Consider the following 18449-nt stretch of genomic DNA (forward strand, 5'->3'; position numbering starts at 1 on the left):
GTAATAGTCTTTGGTGACACCAAAGTTGTCCCTGCCTCTTTTACTTAGCTGCTGCAGCATACATTCACAGATCCATAGGCTATAAAGGCCAGAAGGGATTACTGGATCATGGAGAGCTGATGGAGCGATTCAGCATGATGCATTTCGTTGGCAATTTTTGATGGAGAAGTAGTAAACGGTGCATTTAATGGGCCCGCCTGGTGCTGCTGCAGCCAAGCCACAGCAGGGGCCGTTTTCTCTCTTCTGGCGTCGAAAGGACCTGAATATATTTTAATATGGATTCAGATGGCTTTGAAAAATGCCTTCTGTGAGTATGTGTGTCGGTATTTTGCTTACTTTCTTCTGTCCAGTCATGAAAGCCCCAGAATAAAAGTGAACCTTCCCCTGCACCCTGCATTCCCCAGGGCTTCTGAGCGCTGGGACAGCTACATAAGCGGCACGTTTTTTGTGTCCCCAGCAGTCTCTGCCAGTTAAGGGGCGTCTGCAATACTAGGCTCTTATTAAACGACAGTCACATCTCCATTAATATTTAAAGGGGACTGTCAAGGGTTTGAACCACGCTGCAGAGCAGCCAGTGGCAGCAGCGGAGGTGCGACCCGTCGGGCTCAGCAGCGGGCTCCCTCCAAAGCAACTTGTACCTGTTCAAGCGCTAAAGCTTTTCAGCGTGTCACCAAACGCAAACTCCCGGCCTGAGACGTTAAAATGCGATCAGCACAGCTGGCGACCGGGGCAACAGCAGGAGACCCAAGGAGGAAGGCCCGGACATCTCCACCGGGGAGCTTGGGGAAGCTGCTCATTTCCACCGGGGCCCAGGCTCCAGCCCCCCGCGCTCCCCGCTTTTGCTGCCTTCCTCTTCCCTGCCCACAGAGTGGCAGCGCTCCCATCTGCTGCCTCCTCCTGCAAAGGCCAAGGCTGCCGTCTGTCCAGCGCCAGGACGCTGCGAGGCCATATGCTCTCCCTCGGCAGGGCTGTCACCTCTCCCCCTGCCTCCTGCGGCCAAGCTCGGCAAGGGAGGCAAGAGAAAACGGAGCGGAGAAGGGGCCCGCAGGCATTTCACAGCAGCAACAGAATAAATCTAATTTATAGACATAGGAAAATGCAGCTAAAGCAGGAGTTGAAATGAATGCAAAGCACACGGAGGTCTCAAGTTATCAGCACAGTAACATTTTTCCTGACTATCTCTGTTTTCCTGCCTGGGTTTCTCTTTGTAGCTTCCTCCCAGACAACTGGACCTTTGCTCTGAAGTGAAAATGAAAGCTGGGGAAATAAAAAAATAATGGGAAATGAATTCTTCAGATCTCCTTCGCGATGCATCATCCCCATCTGCCAGCTCCCTCTGACAGGGAGTGGAGTGTGGCTGGGCGGCAGGCAGAGAGGGAAAGGCGGGCTTTAAAAAATAAAGTAAAATCAAATGCACAAATCCCTTTGCCCCGGGAAGCTCCAGATGAAACCGAGAGGACAGGGCTCAGAGAGCAGAGCTTCCCCTTGCACACGGAGGCGCGAGGACCGAGAGATTCATCTTGCCATTCCCTGGCTTGTCAGGGTAATGGGAACAAGCGCGTGGGAGATGTTCGGTGGCAGCTCAAACTAATTAGGAGAGAGCGTAAAGGAGAGAGAATCTGATGCCGGGAAAGACAAAAAAAGGGGGTCGTGGGGAGAAGGGAAGTTCTTTATTCTTCTGAGCACCGTTTCCCAAAGTAGAAATGATTAAAGGTACCAGATTAAAAGAGTAAAATGAGGCCAAACTGCTCCATCGGCTGGAGCCTCTCCTACGGAGGGGGCTGGCAGAGGGGTTTTGCCGACGCGTTTCGAGAGGGTTCACCATGCTGGGGCGGAGAGGTTTGGGACACCGGGCGCCCTGTGGCTGTCCCTGTCCCAGGCAGGAGCACCGAGCCCTTGCTCCTCCGCCAGTGCTGGTCCCCCCGAGCGTTGTCCCACCCTGTGTCCGTCCCGGTGGTGCCGCGGCCCGGTGGCGGTGAGCGCGTGCAGCCAGCCAGCAGCACCAGCGCTGCCCGCTCCTCGATGCGAAAAGGTCAGCAAGGTTTTGAGCAGGGCTCAGAAAAACGGAGCAAACACGACGACCTTTCTGAAGCAAGAAAAACTGACATCAAGGAGGGGAAAAAAATCCAAGTCAGTCCGTTTCAGCTGAAGGAAGCAACTAGACAGTGTGCAGAAAAATGCTGTGATTGAGCAGTGCTTTCCTCCTCTGGCACGTTGTAGGAGCAGCCATCCCTGGAGAGCGTGGAGGCAGCCTTTCCGGGCAGGATGATAAGATCAGGCCGGTGGGTCACTGGCTGGTTGATCTGGAAATCCAGACAACCTTGCAAGATTTAAAAATCACACAGTCACCTCTGATCGTGTTGGCACTGCTTTAAGTTTGGAGGAATTGCCATGAAAGCAATGGAGTTACGCCAAGATGTAGCCCACGAGAGGCAGAAATCAGGCTCACCCAGGAAGCTGGGCAGTGACAGCATGTCTTCAGGTTCGTGGCTCCATGGGAAATACGTTGGGCAGGAGTCAGCAACCTCACGAGCCCCCCGCTCGCTGTTGCCGGTCTTAGAGACTTGGCTCATGCCAAGTGAGCGAACCTGTGTCCAAAGCATCTCATTTCCCACAAACTTTGCACCCAGATCTCTGCCCATTAGCAAAGACCTTGTGGTTTGCTACCAAGCAAAGCTACTAACACTTCTTTTAAACATCCGTAACTTTCGGAGAGATCTAAGCAGTTGTACCACAGGTGAGATACCCCCTTTTTTTTAAGGAAGCTATTTTTTTCCAGGCCTGTTGGTCCCCACTCCTTTGAGAGTCTCACACCAGGACCGGTGATTGGGAACGGAGCATCGTTGGCTGCTCTGGCTGGATCTCCTCTCTCTTTGCAGGAGAGGTGGTGGCCTCTCAAGCCTAATTTAGCGGTCTTTAATCTGAGTTATTCCAAACCACGCTTGCCACTTCTTTCATGTGTTCCCGGAGGATGATGGGCTGATTTCACAGAGCGAAAAACCTTAAGCAAATCTTGTCACACAAGAAAATTGATTTTTCAAAACTGACTTTTACAAGATTACTGGAGGTTTTTTTCCCTCATCTTTCTTCTATATCGTTCCCTTCCAGTCTCACGAGGTGGCTTCAGATCTAAGGAAATTAGAGATGCTGTGACTAAACTGAAAATGTAAAAAAGGGGAGAAGAAAAAAAATGACACCCAGCACTCAGCACCTTTTCTGCTGCCTCTGAAGGATGCGGCCTCACATGCTTGTACTGTGAAGCACCAGAGAGGCTTCCTTCCCTTCCCTCCTGACATACCCTCCAGGCGACGGCGGACCCCCGCATCCGAGAGCCCGTATCCTGCATGCCCACGGGCCAGGCCATGCTGCCTGGAGACGGAGAGCCAGCACAGGTCGCAGCTCAGCCGCCGGCCGTTCCAGCCTCGCTTCCTCTGGTCAAGTTGTGCCTTTTGCCAAGCGCTTGCAAGGTCTAGGGACTGTGCCAGCCTCCCTACGGGGAACGTGCCCGGGTGCTGCTGTGCTGATGGGCATTCCTGGACGATGCCAAGGTCACAGTCTTCCCTTTTCTCTCCCTCACTCCCTCCATTTTATTTCCTCTTTCTAAAAGGTTTCCCCCCACAGCTCGATTCGGAGATGTCTCAGGGTGTTTTGTTAAAGAGAGAGGGGAAGAGTTGCACTGAAGTCATTTCAGACAGCTTAAAATATGCTAAGCTCTTGTGTTTCTGCGATATAAATAATGAATCCTCTTACAGCTGCTGAGTTGGAAAGGAAGTTGATTTAAGATGCCTTCAGCTCTTCTGGAGGGTTTTCTGCTTTCCTGCCAGAGGGTAGGGAATACGGCATAGGGCAGGTGAGCTAGAAATGGATGCGAATGACGAGGCAGTGTGTGATGAGGGCTGTCCCATGGGTCCTTCCCGGGATGGGAGCAGGGCTTTGCACCCGCCTCAGCCCTGCCGGTGTGTCGCGAAAGGATTTCACTTCTTGATTCCCTCTGGACTCCTTTATTGCAGTTTGCGGGGGAGAGAGCGAAGTTTAGATGGAAAATGAAGCTGTTACCATCTACTTCTGTCCCAGTCACCGTCTCTGCTCTGGTAAACAAGTGGTGATTTGGTGATTCCGGTTCACATCAGTTATTACTCATTAGACTAATTCCCCAAGCACTGTCCTTAGAAATGCTGTCTGTACTTGAGCGAGCTATCAGAATAGCTACAGAATGTAGGCCAGCGTTGGAGCTGCAAGGCAGGAGCATGAGAAAACCCAGTGGACGTCGGCATCCCAAAATAGATCCGTTGGGTCCCGCTCAGCCCCCGGGAACACGTGCCCCAGTTATTTCCTCAGTACGGGACTGATCTTGGACACTGGCATTCGGAGGGCTCATCCTGCCATATGCAGGCTGTTGACTCGTGGTCTGCTGCTGAGCTTGGGCAAATGTCACGCAGACTCGCTCTAGCTGGGAATTCAGGCTGGACTCACTGGGAAAGAGCCAAATCTAAGGGAAAACAAGGGAATAGTGTTGCATGGCACAAGCTGAGCTGAGGAAGTTTCTAGCATGAGAGATTTTCCTCCACAGTCCTGCTTTAAATGGTCCAGGAATCAAGAAGCTGCTGGTAAGGATGGGTTGTTCACCCTGAGCCACATCTCCCTGTGCTGTGAAGTCATCCTGCGTGTTTATTTGCCTTAGACGGCACCCTGACCTTGCTAGGCGCATCCCAAAAAGGCCCGAGAGGGATTCTGGCCTCACACTATGTCAGACTGGAGTAACTCTGTTAACTTCAAGTCTTGAAGCTATCCTTGGGTTTCTGTTCCTGTGCAAACTCTCTAGAAGCTATTGGCAAATATTAAAGCAAAGGGAAAACTCAAGCTGTTGGCTTTGGATTATATGGCCATTTGTCTGTAAAGCATCAAGCAACACTTACTGCTCAGCTCTGGTTTCAGCTGTTGAAGTCTGTAATTAAGGACTTACAGCTTTTACTTTTGGAGACTTCTTTTTTTGAAATGTTGTTCCTTACTGTTTTACACTAAAGCCTGTATTCGATAGCATAGCTCCTGGGGGTCGGTCCGTTTTATCAGTATGCTGCCACGTTTGACTGTTTTCTCATGAATACGAAGTTAGGGTTTAGGACCTGGCTGCTCTTCCTGGTTTCTTGCCCTGTCCTTAAGGAGAGATTGTCTGTTGGTGAGATGAAAAACTCTACAGCTCAGAAGAGCAGTGTTGTACCAGGCTGGTCTAGGGGCATTCAAGAGGCTTGTCCAAGAATAACGGCATGAGAATAAGTTTAGGCATGGATGATGGATGGATGGATGGATGGATGGATGGATGGATGGATAAACAGAAATTATGAGCATTTTCTAGTGAAAAGATGAGCAGATCTTTTGGTGAACTTGTAACTTTGTTCTCCTTCTCTACCCGTAAGCTGCCTGTATTTTTGCATTAGCACGGAGGGAGTGCATTTGTGGATAAGTCATTTGTTATTCCTCCGTATGAATTGCCAGATCCCCAAGTTGCTCGCAGTTTAGCCAGCAGGAACCCGTGTTGGATTACACAGAAATCTCCGCTCTTGGCATCTTCCTCAAGGAGATTCTCACATGATTAGTATTCGCCCACCTTCACCTGGGGCTGCACACCTCCTAGCACGGTTGCCTCTGTTGATAATCCTAACTTGAATCATTTGATCTAGACACCGTTCAGCCCTGAATAATTGACTGTTCTGGCAGGACAGGACTGGGAGCCTGCCAGAGGAGGAGCTGTGCCTCCCACCAACCTGAGAGCAAGCCAAAATCCAGACAAACAGAGCCTAAAAAGTGAGCCCAAATGGTGCGGTGACAACACCAGGTGTCACGGGGGAAGGAAGGATTTTAGGGGGAGCTCAGTGTGTCTGCTCTGAGTTGGTGCTGGAGGAGCAGAGGAACCGCAAGAGGTGTCTCAGCCTGGCAGCACCGTGTCCAAATCAGGGACGGTGACCTGGCTGTTCATCACGTCCCAGGCTGGTCACCCTCTGTGCGTGTATTGTTAATATAAACCTGCCCCCGACCTGTCCCCTCTCCTGGAAGCACCGTGCCAGCGAGGGTGCAAAGCTGGTGTGTGCTGAAGCCCTCTCATGCTGCAGAGATCAGGTCGGAACAGCTTCGCAGCCCAGGCAGGTTCACTTTGCTGCTTGGGCGCTAAGCGCACAAGGATAAACCCGTCAGCAGAATTAGTGGCTTCATGAGCCAGTCTCTATAAATCTGGCTAAAGAAATTCAGCTATGGGGGTGGAGAGGGGTAGGAAGACCCCAGGAAGGAATAATCCTGCTAAATGACTTGAGGAAACACAAACCACTTGATGAAATTGGATTACCCGATCTGTATAAGAAATAGTAATAGTTAAGCTATTAGTCATGTGTATTGTGTGGCAGGATAAGTCAAGACGATGAAGGCAGGAAAAATGAAATGCATGGAAGAGCCGGCAGGACAGGGGTGAAGTCCACCACGCAGAGGTGGCGCATCCGAACTCCTCCTGCCAAACCAGCATCAGCCCCGGCTTTCCCTCCCTCGGCAAAATGATTAAAGTCAGGATTAGCACATTCAGCAGCTCTTTATCGTAGCCTGGCTTCCCTCTGTCACTTCAGGGGACCTGTCTGAATGGGTTTAAACTTTCTCTGCACCTAGAATGGTCAGGAGTTTAACGCTAGTAATTTGTCTTGGGAAAAAAGTATATTTTTCGTATCATCTTGTGACTCCAGGGGTTGAGGATTTAAGGAGCGGGGAGGAGTTAACTGCAAAGATGGCAGCATTGTGAAAGAGAAGAGGACAAAAAGCATCCCTCGTTGCAAGCGGAGAGGCACCGAAACGGGGAGTAATGGGGACAGGATTGGTGCGCAGGCCTCTCGTACGAGGGGGCAGAAGATTTTAAGCAGCAGAATTAAAAGACTGCCAGATCTAAAGCATCTGCATTTTGTTTTGATCTGTCAAGAAAACAGCTCGATTTGAGGAAGGAATCACCTTGCCTGTGCCTGCCCTGTTGCAGCCTGAATCGGAGCAGCCTTTGGAGCAGGGAGAGAGCCAGGTTCACCGCAAGCGCCGAGAGTGGTCGCCAGTAGCGAGGCATTTCTCCCTGCAGTGCTACGGGTATCTAGCAGCCAGCACAAGCAGCCTCGCTGCTGCCGCGAGCTCCGGCAAGGGAAGCTCGTGCACGGGGCAGGTGTCTCGTGCAGTCCCTGGGCCAAACCGCGCTGCGCGGGCTGCGGCTGCCCCGCGTTTCTGGCACGCACAGAGCTGAAGCTTACAGCCAGGTGTTCCACAGGTCAGCGCAGCCCCAGCTGCAAATTCCCATTTTACCGATTCCTCAGGCTCTGGTGCGTAGCATTACGCCGCATATTAGCTGCACGGCTCATCAGCCGGGTTTAGCTATATACAACGGTTGATCGGTCAAGTCAGGGGCAAGTTAACAACTTTGTTTACTTCTTTCCCTCTGCTGTTGTGGCCAGTTTGTTCTGGTCCCTGTAACTAAGCGAAAGGCCATTTTGACTGTTTTCTCACCAAAATGAACCGCGGCTTGTCCAAGCTTGTTCAGCAACACCAGCTTTAATTGTGTCATCTGTAAGAGAGCAACCTTCTCACCCCGCTTCGTCCCTGCTCCCGCACCCCAGAGCTCACGGTCAGCGCAGGTCTAGCACAGGGCTGTTCCTGCTCTGGCATTTCTTTCATCTGGCAAAACAGCACAAGAAGGTCCCGTTTTGCAGAAATCAGAAAGGTTGCACAAAGCAGCATCTCAGCAAGACCTCAGCTCTGTGGTCAGAGCCCAAACCCAGCTCTCCAGGAGAACCATCTCCTGCCCGGCGGCCCAGGTGCTCTAAGATGTCCTCCGCGCGGCCTGGCCGCAAGTGCAACGCGCTCCCTGCAGAGCTAAGCTCAGGTTGCTCCGCTCCAGGGTAATCTGGGGAGATGCAAGGAGCCCCTTGCTGGTTTTCCCCACCCTTGGGACCTGCTGACGGTGAGGAGGAGATGCAAAATCTCCGCATTTAAGACAGGCACCTCCTTTAAAGACTTCCCTTTGATGAGCAATCAGACTCATAGCAGACCTCCTGGCTTGGTAGGAGGGGGAACACTGACGGAAATCAAGACAGAGGTTTCTTCTGCGCAGCAAGGTGTTATTATTATCATCAAAACCTCAGAGTGTTTAAAAACAATCAAACCCCGGAAGCGGCAACTGATGTATTGCAGCAAGGGCAATCAGACACCAAACATGTCCATGTCTGGGATTCAAGCCTGACATCCTGAACTCTTGAAATTCCGGAGAAAGTTGCAGTTTTTCTCACTGTTGATTTGTTCCTAAAGAAAGGCAACATGGGAGAAAAACATGGGCAGGGGAGATTACCAGCTGCTGGGCAAAGTCAGCACCAAGCTCTGTCGGTGCGACCCTTCGCGACAAAGCCGAGATGCCCACCAACGTGGGCCCATACAGCATACCATACGTGGGCTGCAGAAGCGGCAGAAAAAGTGTCATCACGGCAGGGCCCGGCTGCGTCGGGCTGTGCACGGACAGAGGTGTGTCAGGCGAGGGATCTGACACCCGCGGTCCAGGGCCAGCGCTGCTTTCCGCAGGTTGGGATGCGCGTCAGACAAAATAATATCGGTTGTTTAATGGAACAGCCCGAGACCATGCGGGATGGGGGTAAACACTATGGACATCTTCCGATGGTGCTGGTCCCAGGTGTGTGTCTCCTGGGGTGCCCAGCCTGACTTGAGCATCCATGTCCAGCTGCCAACGGTAAGAAATCCAATTGTTTCACGACTCAGGTTGTGAAGTTTTGAGGAACGGAAAACGAAGACAAGAAATTCCCAGGGCTGCTGCTAACAAGTCAGCATTTCTCCAGCGAGCACCAAAGTAAGGCAAGCTCTGCCCTGCTCCCAGCCTGCCGGCTTCTTTGTTAAACCTCAAAACAAGACCCACGGAGCTCTTTAGTAGAGGCGCTAATTGTGCCTGGGATGCAAATGGGACCCAAGCATGGAGGAAAACCTGGGGGACGCTGAAGGAAGAAGATATATATGTAATCTCCAGGGGCTGCAGGATGGATGCTCTGCAAACAGCCCCACCTTTGGCCCAAAGCTGGGTCGTTCCCAGTGCCACGCAGAGCCGCCAGACCTGCCCGTCGCCTTCCTGCCACCCCGGCTGAGGAATGCTCTCCGCGGCCCTGGGCCGCGCGATGGAGGACAGGCCAGCCGCCAGCAAGGACGTTCTTTGCCCTCCTGAACTCGATTAAAGCTCCGACGACCCAAACTGGAAGGCCCAGCCACGTAATTTAGGTGGCGGAGAGGTTACCTATGGCCTGTGCCGGCTGAAAAACGAACCCGCCACATCGGCACGAGGGGAGCACGGCTGCCACGCGGCGGAGGCACCGCACAGGGCTCTGCCGGGGCCCACACGTCTTCATTAGGGAGGGAGCCGACAGGAGAAGAGGAATAACCCCATACATCACCATTATGGAAATTTACTCTTAATAAAGAAATAATTTGGGCGATGCATCATGCCGGAGCGGTGCAGGGGGGCAGCGCGACGCCGCTCGGGCCCTGTTGCTCGCTCAGTCTGCGCTCCCCAGCCTGTCGCTCAACGGGGGATGCTCGGCCAACGCGGGGCTGCCCGGCACGGCCAGCGTTAGCGGTACGAGCCGTCCGCTGCCCTCTGCCCCTTACGGCCCTCCGAGCTCCTACGCCCAGCGTCCACGAGCCCGTCCCCTGCGTGGGGGCTGCCCGTCCGCCAGCGGCAGAGGGATGCGGGCTGGCGTTCGCGGCGTCCTGCCGGCAGCCACCGCGCGGGGGCAAAGCCCTCGCCCGCGGACGAGGGGGGCCCGCCACGTTATAGCACTGGTAACCGAAGGTAGTGCTGGCAATAAAGCAGCAAAACCCATTCTCGGAGCAATTTGTAGCAATTAATAGCCCTTCCCAGGAATGAAATGTTAATTAATTCATTCCGTGAGCCATGCATTTATTTAAGGTGTTTGTGGGTGTTCTCGGTACTTTTATTAGGCAATTAAAATGCGTCCAAGAAAATATTTATCTATTTTAAGTCATTCTTGGTAAACACAATTTATACGGCAAGCAACTGTTTTATTTTGCATTGTTAATTAAAAATTACGATACACTCCACTAGCCTGGGTTGCGCTCGATCGGAGGAGCCGATCCGGCGGGAGGTCTGGTTCGGGAGCGCGGGGGCCGCTGGCGAGCGCTCCTGGCGGGCCGCGTTTGGCAAAAACGTGCCCAGCGAGGGCCGAAGCGGTGACCGCCCTGGGCTCCCCGGGAGAGGTGGCTGCCGGGGGGAGCAGGTGAAAAGGCAAGGAGAAAAGGTTGCGTGTTCCCCATGGAGGAACTGCCAACCCCTGGGTTGCCGCTGGGGAAACTGGTGTTTCCCCCCGATGTTTGGGGCTGTCGGGGGGGGGGGAGCGAAGGCGTTAACGCGGGAGCAAGAGCATCGAGCAGTCGTAGCCGGCTTTCAGAGCCGAATATTTTCCCTCATCCAAGCACGCACCGAAGCAACATCGCTTTACTCGGGGGGCAGTGACATGACACGACTACAAATTCCGGTAAACAGCTTCTTCACACACGCTGTTTGCTGAAGAATTACAAGTCCTTTTGCTGCAGACAGAGGAATTCATTTGTTAGCGCGAGCGTGGCCGGCGCTGAGGCGGACACGGTGCTCGCTAGCGACGCTTCGCTCCGTGGCGGCGCTCCGTAGGGCGAGCAGCACTCTTGGCGCCGGGCGCGACACCGCGGGCTGTGGACGGGCCCCCCGAGCAGCGGCTCTTCCGGCTGTTGCGTTGCAGAGCGAGGTCCTGAGCGCGGCAGGGTTGTGCGTAGAAATAGGGTCGGTCCGGACAGCCGTCAGTCAGTTTAAAGAGCAGTTTTGTGAAGGAACGGGCTCAGGATGGGGCGGATCTGAAGGGTGGATCTGTTAGAAGGAGATGGACCCAAATTGCTGTATGGGCCCCGTTCCTGTCTGGAGTAAATCCTGGCTCTTCCCCCCCCGATGGCCAACAGGGAAGAAGCAGATAAAAACGTCGCAGCAGCCAGGAGTCCTGAAACGCTCTGGTTTGAATTTCATTTTTTATAATCTAATTGAATCTGCAGCTTTGCCCAGCACGCAAGCGAGACAGCAGCTAGCTGGCTGAAGTCAGAATAAATGCATTCATTTGCTGTCCTGATTCAGCGGCGTTAAGGGCCTGCACATCTCACTGATCGCCCAACCTAAGGTCGCCACGGCCTTTCCCTGCACGGCTGCCGGTTCGTGCTTGGGAGAAAGGTGCTGCATTTTCCCGGCAGCGCAGCGGAAATCGGCAGTGGGAGCTGTAAGTGCGGGGTTGCCCGGTGTGGGGGGTAGCTCCTACTTTATATCACTTTATATGTTATCGTGGGCGCTTCGTGTGTGCCTGTCCTTCAGGCACACAAATTAAAATCGCCTGCACAGAAAAAACTCGGCCAAGCAGCTTTCACTAAGAGCCTGGAAGGAAGCCAGGAGGCTTCGTCCCAACCCAGGGCGCTTCCAGCAGCGCCCGGTCTCCCAGCGTTTGGCAGGTTTCCTTCGGAAACTGGGACGGGTCGCTGGAGTAACACTGACGCACGAAAAACAGAACAAACCCCCAGCATCGCTTGCAAACAAACATATCCCACACTGTCCTTTTTTATTTATTGGCTTGCACTCTTGCTCTTGCGATCGATGCAGTCAGAGAAATGCTACTTCTCTGGAGATCATCTCCTTGGAGAGGTACCTCCCTTCCCTCTCGTTTTTAAGTGCTAAAAGGACCCGGGGGGGGGGGGAGTTATTCTCTAATCACTTTTTTCTCATTGCTCTCTGTAATAACCCCTTTGAAGCTGGGATCGAAATATCTGTTTCCTGGTTGAAATTTGATTTCCTTCTTCACCGAGGCCGATTCAGTTTCCAGAAGATACTGAACTGGCAGGCACTGGGCACTCCCTCCAGAGGGGCCACCGAAAAATAAAGGCAGAGCTGCAGAGAGGTTAGAAATCTGGGAAAGGAAATAAGGAAAAGAGGAAATAGCAAAATGAGACTCAGCCCAGAGGGGAAGAAAATGGGCGACACGCTTGCAGTCTATAAATACCTCCGAGGTAAGGAAAGAAATGAAAGAAGCCCATGCGCTCGAGGGTGGCAGGACAGGGAGCGCCGGCTGGGAGCCGGGCTGGATGTACGGGCGGTGAGACGCTAGGCAGCAACTGCAACGGGCCGAAGCGGACGGGGCTGCGGAGGCGTCGCGGCGCCCAGCATGCCGGCACGGCGAGGGCCAAGGAGCGCGACGGCCGTGGCGTTCGGCACCAGGCGGTTTGAGACGGGCGAGGGAGGCCCGGCGGGAATTCGCACGCGGGCCGGACATCAAGCTGACATCCCGGAGTAATCCTCCCTGGAGCGGCTGCCTGATAAAGAGCTCAAAGCATCAGGGGAAGAGGACTTGCCCTTGGCAGGAACGGCTCGGAAAAAGGACCAAGCTACCAAAAATCAGGAGTCTCATGGCAGGGGAAGATCAAGCAAGCAAATCCCCTTTAAGGCTTGGAGACAGGCTGTCTCTCTGGCTCACCAGCATGGACGATTGTGCTTAATAAAGAGGTAACGCAGGTGGAAATTGCAGGCTGTGTTCCTGAGATCAAAGCGGATGAGCGCTGCCCTCTCATCTTTAAAAGCCGCCGGTCCGTGAGATGTTTGAGAGGAACAAAATTGGCTTTGGGGAGATGGGGGTGCCCCCCTCCTCCGCGTACGCTCCAGCCGGGTTTGCCGGGAGCTGCTTATCAGGGAGGGGCAGGCGAGTCCGTGGGGATGCACCAAGCAGAGAGCCATGCGCAGGAGTCCAACATCCTCAACCGTATTCTCGGCTACATTTTACCTAGAATCTGTTTATAAATAATTAACAAAAGGTTAATAGGTAAGAAAGGCATGTTGCAGGCTTGTTAAAGACATGGGTAACTTGGCTTCTGGCTGTCCACAAGCACGTCTTGGGAAGCTTCACCGAGGGTTATCAGCTGTTGTTGTTAAAAAGCAATTTGGCATTATAAAAGGTCTGTAGTGCTTGTTCAGCCACATTGATTCAGAAGTGTTAAACCTTGGAAAACTAGAGCAAGAACCTTGATCTCTGCTGAAGCACAAAAAATTGCTTTTTATGACACATCTCTCCGCTGGGGAAATCCAGTTTTGCAGAAGCAATAGGTTTTGAACAAATATGTAAAGCACAATGCTTTTGTCTATAGGAAACCCGACAAGTCCACAGGTTACTAGTAATATTTCATTCCTGGCAATAGAAGAGTTGGAGAAAACTCTCCCTTTGCCTTTGCCTTCCCTTTCCCTTCCCTCTACCTTTCTATCTTCCTTTCTAACCTTCTTTCTAGCTTTCTTTCTACCTTCCTTTCTGACTTTCTGCCTTCCTTGCTTCCTTGCATCCCTCAAGTGTTGGTGAGGGACAGATTCAGGCCCCTTTGACCAGCAGGCCAAACAGGAGGAGATGAGGACCGATTTCTTCTCCACCCCACAAGCTGTGCAAAGCTTCAGGGCAGAGAACGGCCAGCTCTTGTGGATCCCCATGGATCCTGCCGCCGCGGCCCCGGGCGAGGAGCAGCCCTTGGAGCCCAGCTGCTGCCCGAGCACCGGCACATGCTCTCCAGGATGGGCAGCGAGGATCCCACCGTCGCTCCAGTGGGAAGGAGGCAGCATCCGGCTTCAGGCGGTGAAGCGTACCGGTTAGATCAGGCTTGCTGTCCGACCTTTCACGAGCCGTTTGACTTCGGTTTCGGTTCCCTCCGGGATGAGAAAGGCGTCACCAGAACGTTAATGGTCATTCAGCGTTTTGGAGCGGCAGGTGGAAGGTGTGATTTGCGCTCCTCTTGCCGTAAGAGGAGCTTCCCTCATTAGCACGTGAAGCACAGCCCTAGAGATAAAAGCGGAGTCTCCTGATGAATTACGGAAGGGGGGTGCGGGGAGGGAGGCAGGACGGGGAAGCCGAAGTGGCCAGTCAGCATCTGTTAGAGGTGCAAAGATAAATGAAAGGAGAGAGCAGATAAGTGCATACAAATCAGCTCACATCTGTGCTGCTAATACATCTCTTTCAAAACGCTTGTGTCATCAGATGGTGGGTGAAGCCTTGCAGGTCAGCTGTCCTGATTCAATTAGGTTCACTTTAGCCCGCGCACGGGGAATTTGCTCTAGCGGCACTGTCAGAGCTCTTCCCCGACCCGGGCCGCAGCAGTCCGCGATGAGCTGGCGTTTTGCTCTCCGGAGCTGACGGCGGGGGCTCGTGCGAGCCCCACAGAGCCACGTGGGGCAACTGTCTGCTTCCAGCAGCGTCCCTCTTTGGTTGTACGCGTTCACTGCGTCTCCGTCGCCTTCAGCTGCCTTTTGGGCAGCGCAAGTGCGGCGTTAAAGCCAGGGGAACCTGTGTGTGGTGTGGGACGGCTGGCAGAGGCATCGGCGGCTGCGAGACCTGCCTGAGCAGGGCGGTGGGGTCCCTCTGGGCACTCTGCTCCCCGTGCCGGGGCGGTGGGGAGGAGGACAACACTGTGGGCATTTCTCCTGCAGAGCTGGGGAAAAATGAGCCTCCATGAATGCATTGGAGATTGGATTTTCACCTTGAAATGGCCGTGTGCGCAGAGGAGCGGAAAGGCTCGTAAGAAAAGCCATGCTGTGGTGGACTCATGTCCTGCCGTTGGCCTTCCCAGCCCGGCCCTGGCCGTTCTTTGCCCTGCAGGGTGGCAAGGCTGGGTCTAGGCTGCAGTGCTGGGAGGAGAGGGATGCTAGGGAACAGTTTGCAGTGCTGGGGGTTTGCAGAGCATCTGCTGCCCTTCCCGAAACACTGCCCAGCTCCCTGGAGCACAGGAGAGGCCACGGGGATTGTAACTGTTGCAGGAAGATGCCTTGAAATTGCCCCGTGCCCCAACAGCAGACTCCCGGCACCTGCCTCTTCCCCCAACCCATCCCATCTTTTCCGAACATCCCATCCCATCTGGTGCAACCAGAAGCAAACGCCCCTGAGACAGGCAGAGATTCCTCGGGGAAATCCTCTTCCCTCCACTTTAACTGTCAGTTGTTTCGGTACGCTTATTATTTTTTTCCCCAAACTGTTTTCTGCGCTTTCTTTCCCTTCCCCCAAAGAGTGGCTGGAGTTTCACACAGCCTGACAGCATCTCCCGTCTTTTCCACCCACTCCAGAGTGGCAGGTTGCCAGATGGTGCCCCATTAGGTCACATTTGCTCATTGTTTGGCAAACAGCGGCTTAATTCAAGTGCTGAGTTGACAGCTTGTTCTCCAAGACAATTTGCAAGTTGCAGTGTTGCAAATGCCAGCTTGGCTTTTCAGGGTAATGTTATTTCAGCTGCCTTAAAGGGATAAAAGTTCTCTTCGATGGAAAAAAATGAAGGAAGAGGGGAAAAAGGGTGGAAGTGGGGGGAAGCTGAAGGGGTTTTTAGTGGTTTTGATGTGGAAGGACCAACAGCGTTGGTTGGCAAGTGTTCAACAGGTGGCAGCTTTGTCTTGGCACCGTGTTCCCCACCTTCTGAGACTTGCCCTGTCCCATCTCTCCCATCACAAAGCACTTCTACCCATGGCCTGCAGTCCTGAGGAGTGAAGTTTATTTCCGGTGAAACTGGCTTTCATTGGGAAATAGCAATTTTGGTCTATTTTGAAGGCGTTCAGGCAGGGATACGTGTACACATGGGTTTGATGGCTCATCTCCAGGACCTGCAGTTAGGAGGCAGAAAGCTGAAAAGGGAGAAGGCCTCAGGCCACTCTGTGCCCCATCCCTGGGGATGAGGATGATGCCGAAGACGAGCACATCCCTCCTAAAGTCAAGGGCAGCAGTGGGCACCCTGTGGCCTGCAGCGCTTCGGCACTGCCAGCCACGTGCATAACAGCACGGCTGCAAGGGCATCTCTATCACTGCACACCTGTGGATGGAAAGCAACACAACAGCAACACATTCCCACCCTTTCTTGTACCGCAGGTGGGCGAAAAAAGGCCAAGTAATAAAGGAAGCATCCGGTGACTTCTATGAAACCATCGTGGACCACACCTTCTTCTTTGAGCCAGTCTCCTGTGAGGTTACCAACGCGCTGGGCAGCACAAACATCAGCAGGACCGTGGACGTCTATTGTAAGTAATTTGTCAGCTCAAGACTGACTTCCCAGGGCTGAGTTTATAAACGGCATCTAATAGCAGGGCCAGCAGAGCTGCCAAAAATTAATGGGAAGGGGACACGGAATTGCTTGGCTAGCTCTGACAATCCCAGAGTGACCAGGACTCTCTGGGCTCCCTTGCAGCCCAGACGCTCTGCAGAGCTGTTGACGGGACTCCCGCCTTGTGAATGCACAGCCCTGGAGGCGGCGGTCCCTCGGGGAGCTGGCGTTTCTGGCACTGCGGAAGCAGGCACCTGGCTCTAGCTCTTCTGGTTTATTTGGGGGCCGTATGCAGCTGTGACCCAGGGTTACATCAGGACCCTCCACAGCTTCCCCTGACACAGCGAGCGTTTGGTTTGAGGGCTTTTAGCTGACAGAGCCCATCACTGGGAGTGATGCCGGTCTTCCCTATACAGTTGGGCCCCGGATGGCGACAGAACCGCAGTCCCTCCTCGTTGACCTGGGCTCGGACGCAGTCTTCAACTGTGCCTGGACTGGGAACCCGTCTCTCACCATTGTCTGGATGAAGCGAGGCTCAGGCGTGGTAAGAATTGCTGCCGGGCTGGTGGGGAATGGCACATTCAGGGCGCAAAGCCCCCCGTCTCGGAGCAAAGCCCACAGGCCGTACCCACAGGCCGGGAGACGCTGTCTGGACAAACGCTGGCCCTACGAGGCTGCTCCGAAAGCCAGTCGACTGAAGGGCTTGGCATGGCGTTACAGAGTAGCGGCTCTCAGGCCGTAGTCCTGGTCAGCAAGGCTGCGGCGAGTGTCCGCAGTTGGTCCAGAGAAGTGCATAAAGCAGTAAAGTGTTTATTACCTTTGTAGCATTTTAGATAAAAGTGGATGTGAATTCACGAGGCATTTTGATGGCAGGTTGGAAGGTCAGGCCGTGCGCTAGCCTGGAGTGCCTAGAGCCCAGGGAACTTGGCTGAGTAGCTTCAAGAACTCACTTCTCCACTCTCCCACTTGGCCTGTGACAGTCCAGCTGCTCCAGCGGCCGGGTGCCCCCCCCCGCTAGGTTAGCTAATGTTCCTGGGAGCAGCATGCTCATCCCAGAGCAGCCCCATCTTGGGAGAGGCAAAGGGAAAAAGAGGCTGCCGAAACTCAGGATACCACTGCTGCAGCAGAGGAAACAGGGCAGTGGATTATCTGACCCTGCCCCATCGAGGCCCAGCGAGGAGGAACGTGCAGAGCCACCTTCTAGGGCGCACGCAGGTCTCGCCTGCAGGATGTGTTCATAAAGCAGTCCTAACAGAAGCAGAATTGATTCACATGATGATCAACATCAGGGTTAAACAGAGGCCAGAGCATGACTTAACCTCTCGCTGACAGGTAGCACTTTTATAAATCATCTACATGTTGAGCACTGCGCCAGTGGGGAGGAGCAGGGCCTTTGCAGGCTGCACAGGGACTCCTGCAGCCCGCGCTCCCACCGCTGCCGTGCTCAGCGAACGGGCGACGGGGGCAGCGACGGGGCCAGCATGCAATGTCTCAAGCCTGCACTGAGCAGGAGGCTCAGACGGAAAGACGGTAGCGGTCCTTGCTGGCCTCCAAACCTGTGGGTCTCCTGAACCTCGAGGCACCTCAACAAGCCCTTAAGTATTTGCTCGGTTCTCCTTTGTGCTCTCCTGTCCCATATCTCTGAGCTATTTGGAAACTTTTCTCCTCTAGAATTGCTCTGGGGCCCATTGCTGTCAAGGGAGGTTTTGCCATTGACTTCAGTAGAAACAAGCTTTAAGGGGGAGAAGCTACTGCAGTGCTTAAGAGCTGTTTTGGTGATGAGTCCTCGAATTACAAGCACACCTTTCCTCAAATCCATTCATTCCTGCACTGTATTTGAAATTGTGATAGGGGACAAGATACTTTGAGATCAGAGGTCACATCGTACCGTGCTGACTCCGGCTCGGCCCCTCTGTGTGGGCTGGAGCCTGCTCAAACGAGGGAAGTCCGGATCCGGCCCAGCAGACTCCTCAGCGTCTCTTTTGTCCTGAAAAGCGAAATGAGCTTTGCAAATACTAATCACGTCTCAGCCAGCCCAGGGAGGTGCGAGATGCTCTGATCCCCTCTTTACAGACAGGAGGGCTGAGCAAGCCGCGTTAAGAAGCTAAAGGAGAGCTGAGAAGTTAAACTCGTTGGAAAGCGGCAGCTGCCCAAGGCACACGCAGGTTTGTGTTTGAAAGCATCTCTTGACTTCGTCTGGGCAAATGAAGTCGGTGAGGTAACGCTGACTTACCCAGCCCAGGATTAGGTATTATTAGCCTGCTAAACTCACGTGGGAGCGAGATAAATGGGCTGAGTCAGGCTGCTCC

The 18449-nt window shown here is 53.6% G+C and overlaps 1 protein-coding gene across 3 annotated transcripts in view; it reads left to right on the plus strand.

Moving 5' to 3' along the window:
- Positions 1 to 18449, plus strand: part of KIRREL3 (kirre like nephrin family adhesion molecule 3) — a 368368-nt gene that overhangs the window by 321664 nt on the left and 28255 nt on the right. For all 3 annotated transcript variants that reach the window (XM_067310235.1, XM_067310237.1, XM_067310236.1), the window contains exons 8-9: positions 15969 to 16117; positions 16557 to 16684. In XM_067310235.1, the coding sequence (XP_067166336.1) occupies positions 15969 to 16117; positions 16557 to 16684 (277 nt within the window). The remainder of the gene's footprint in view (positions 1 to 15968; positions 16118 to 16556; positions 16685 to 18449) is intronic.

The sequence above is a fragment of the Apteryx mantelli genome, chromosome 23 (assembly GCF_036417845.1).
Source record: "Apteryx mantelli isolate bAptMan1 chromosome 23, bAptMan1.hap1, whole genome shotgun sequence".
In the NCBI taxonomy this organism is placed as follows: Eukaryota; Metazoa; Chordata; class Aves; order Apterygiformes; family Apterygidae; genus Apteryx; species Apteryx mantelli.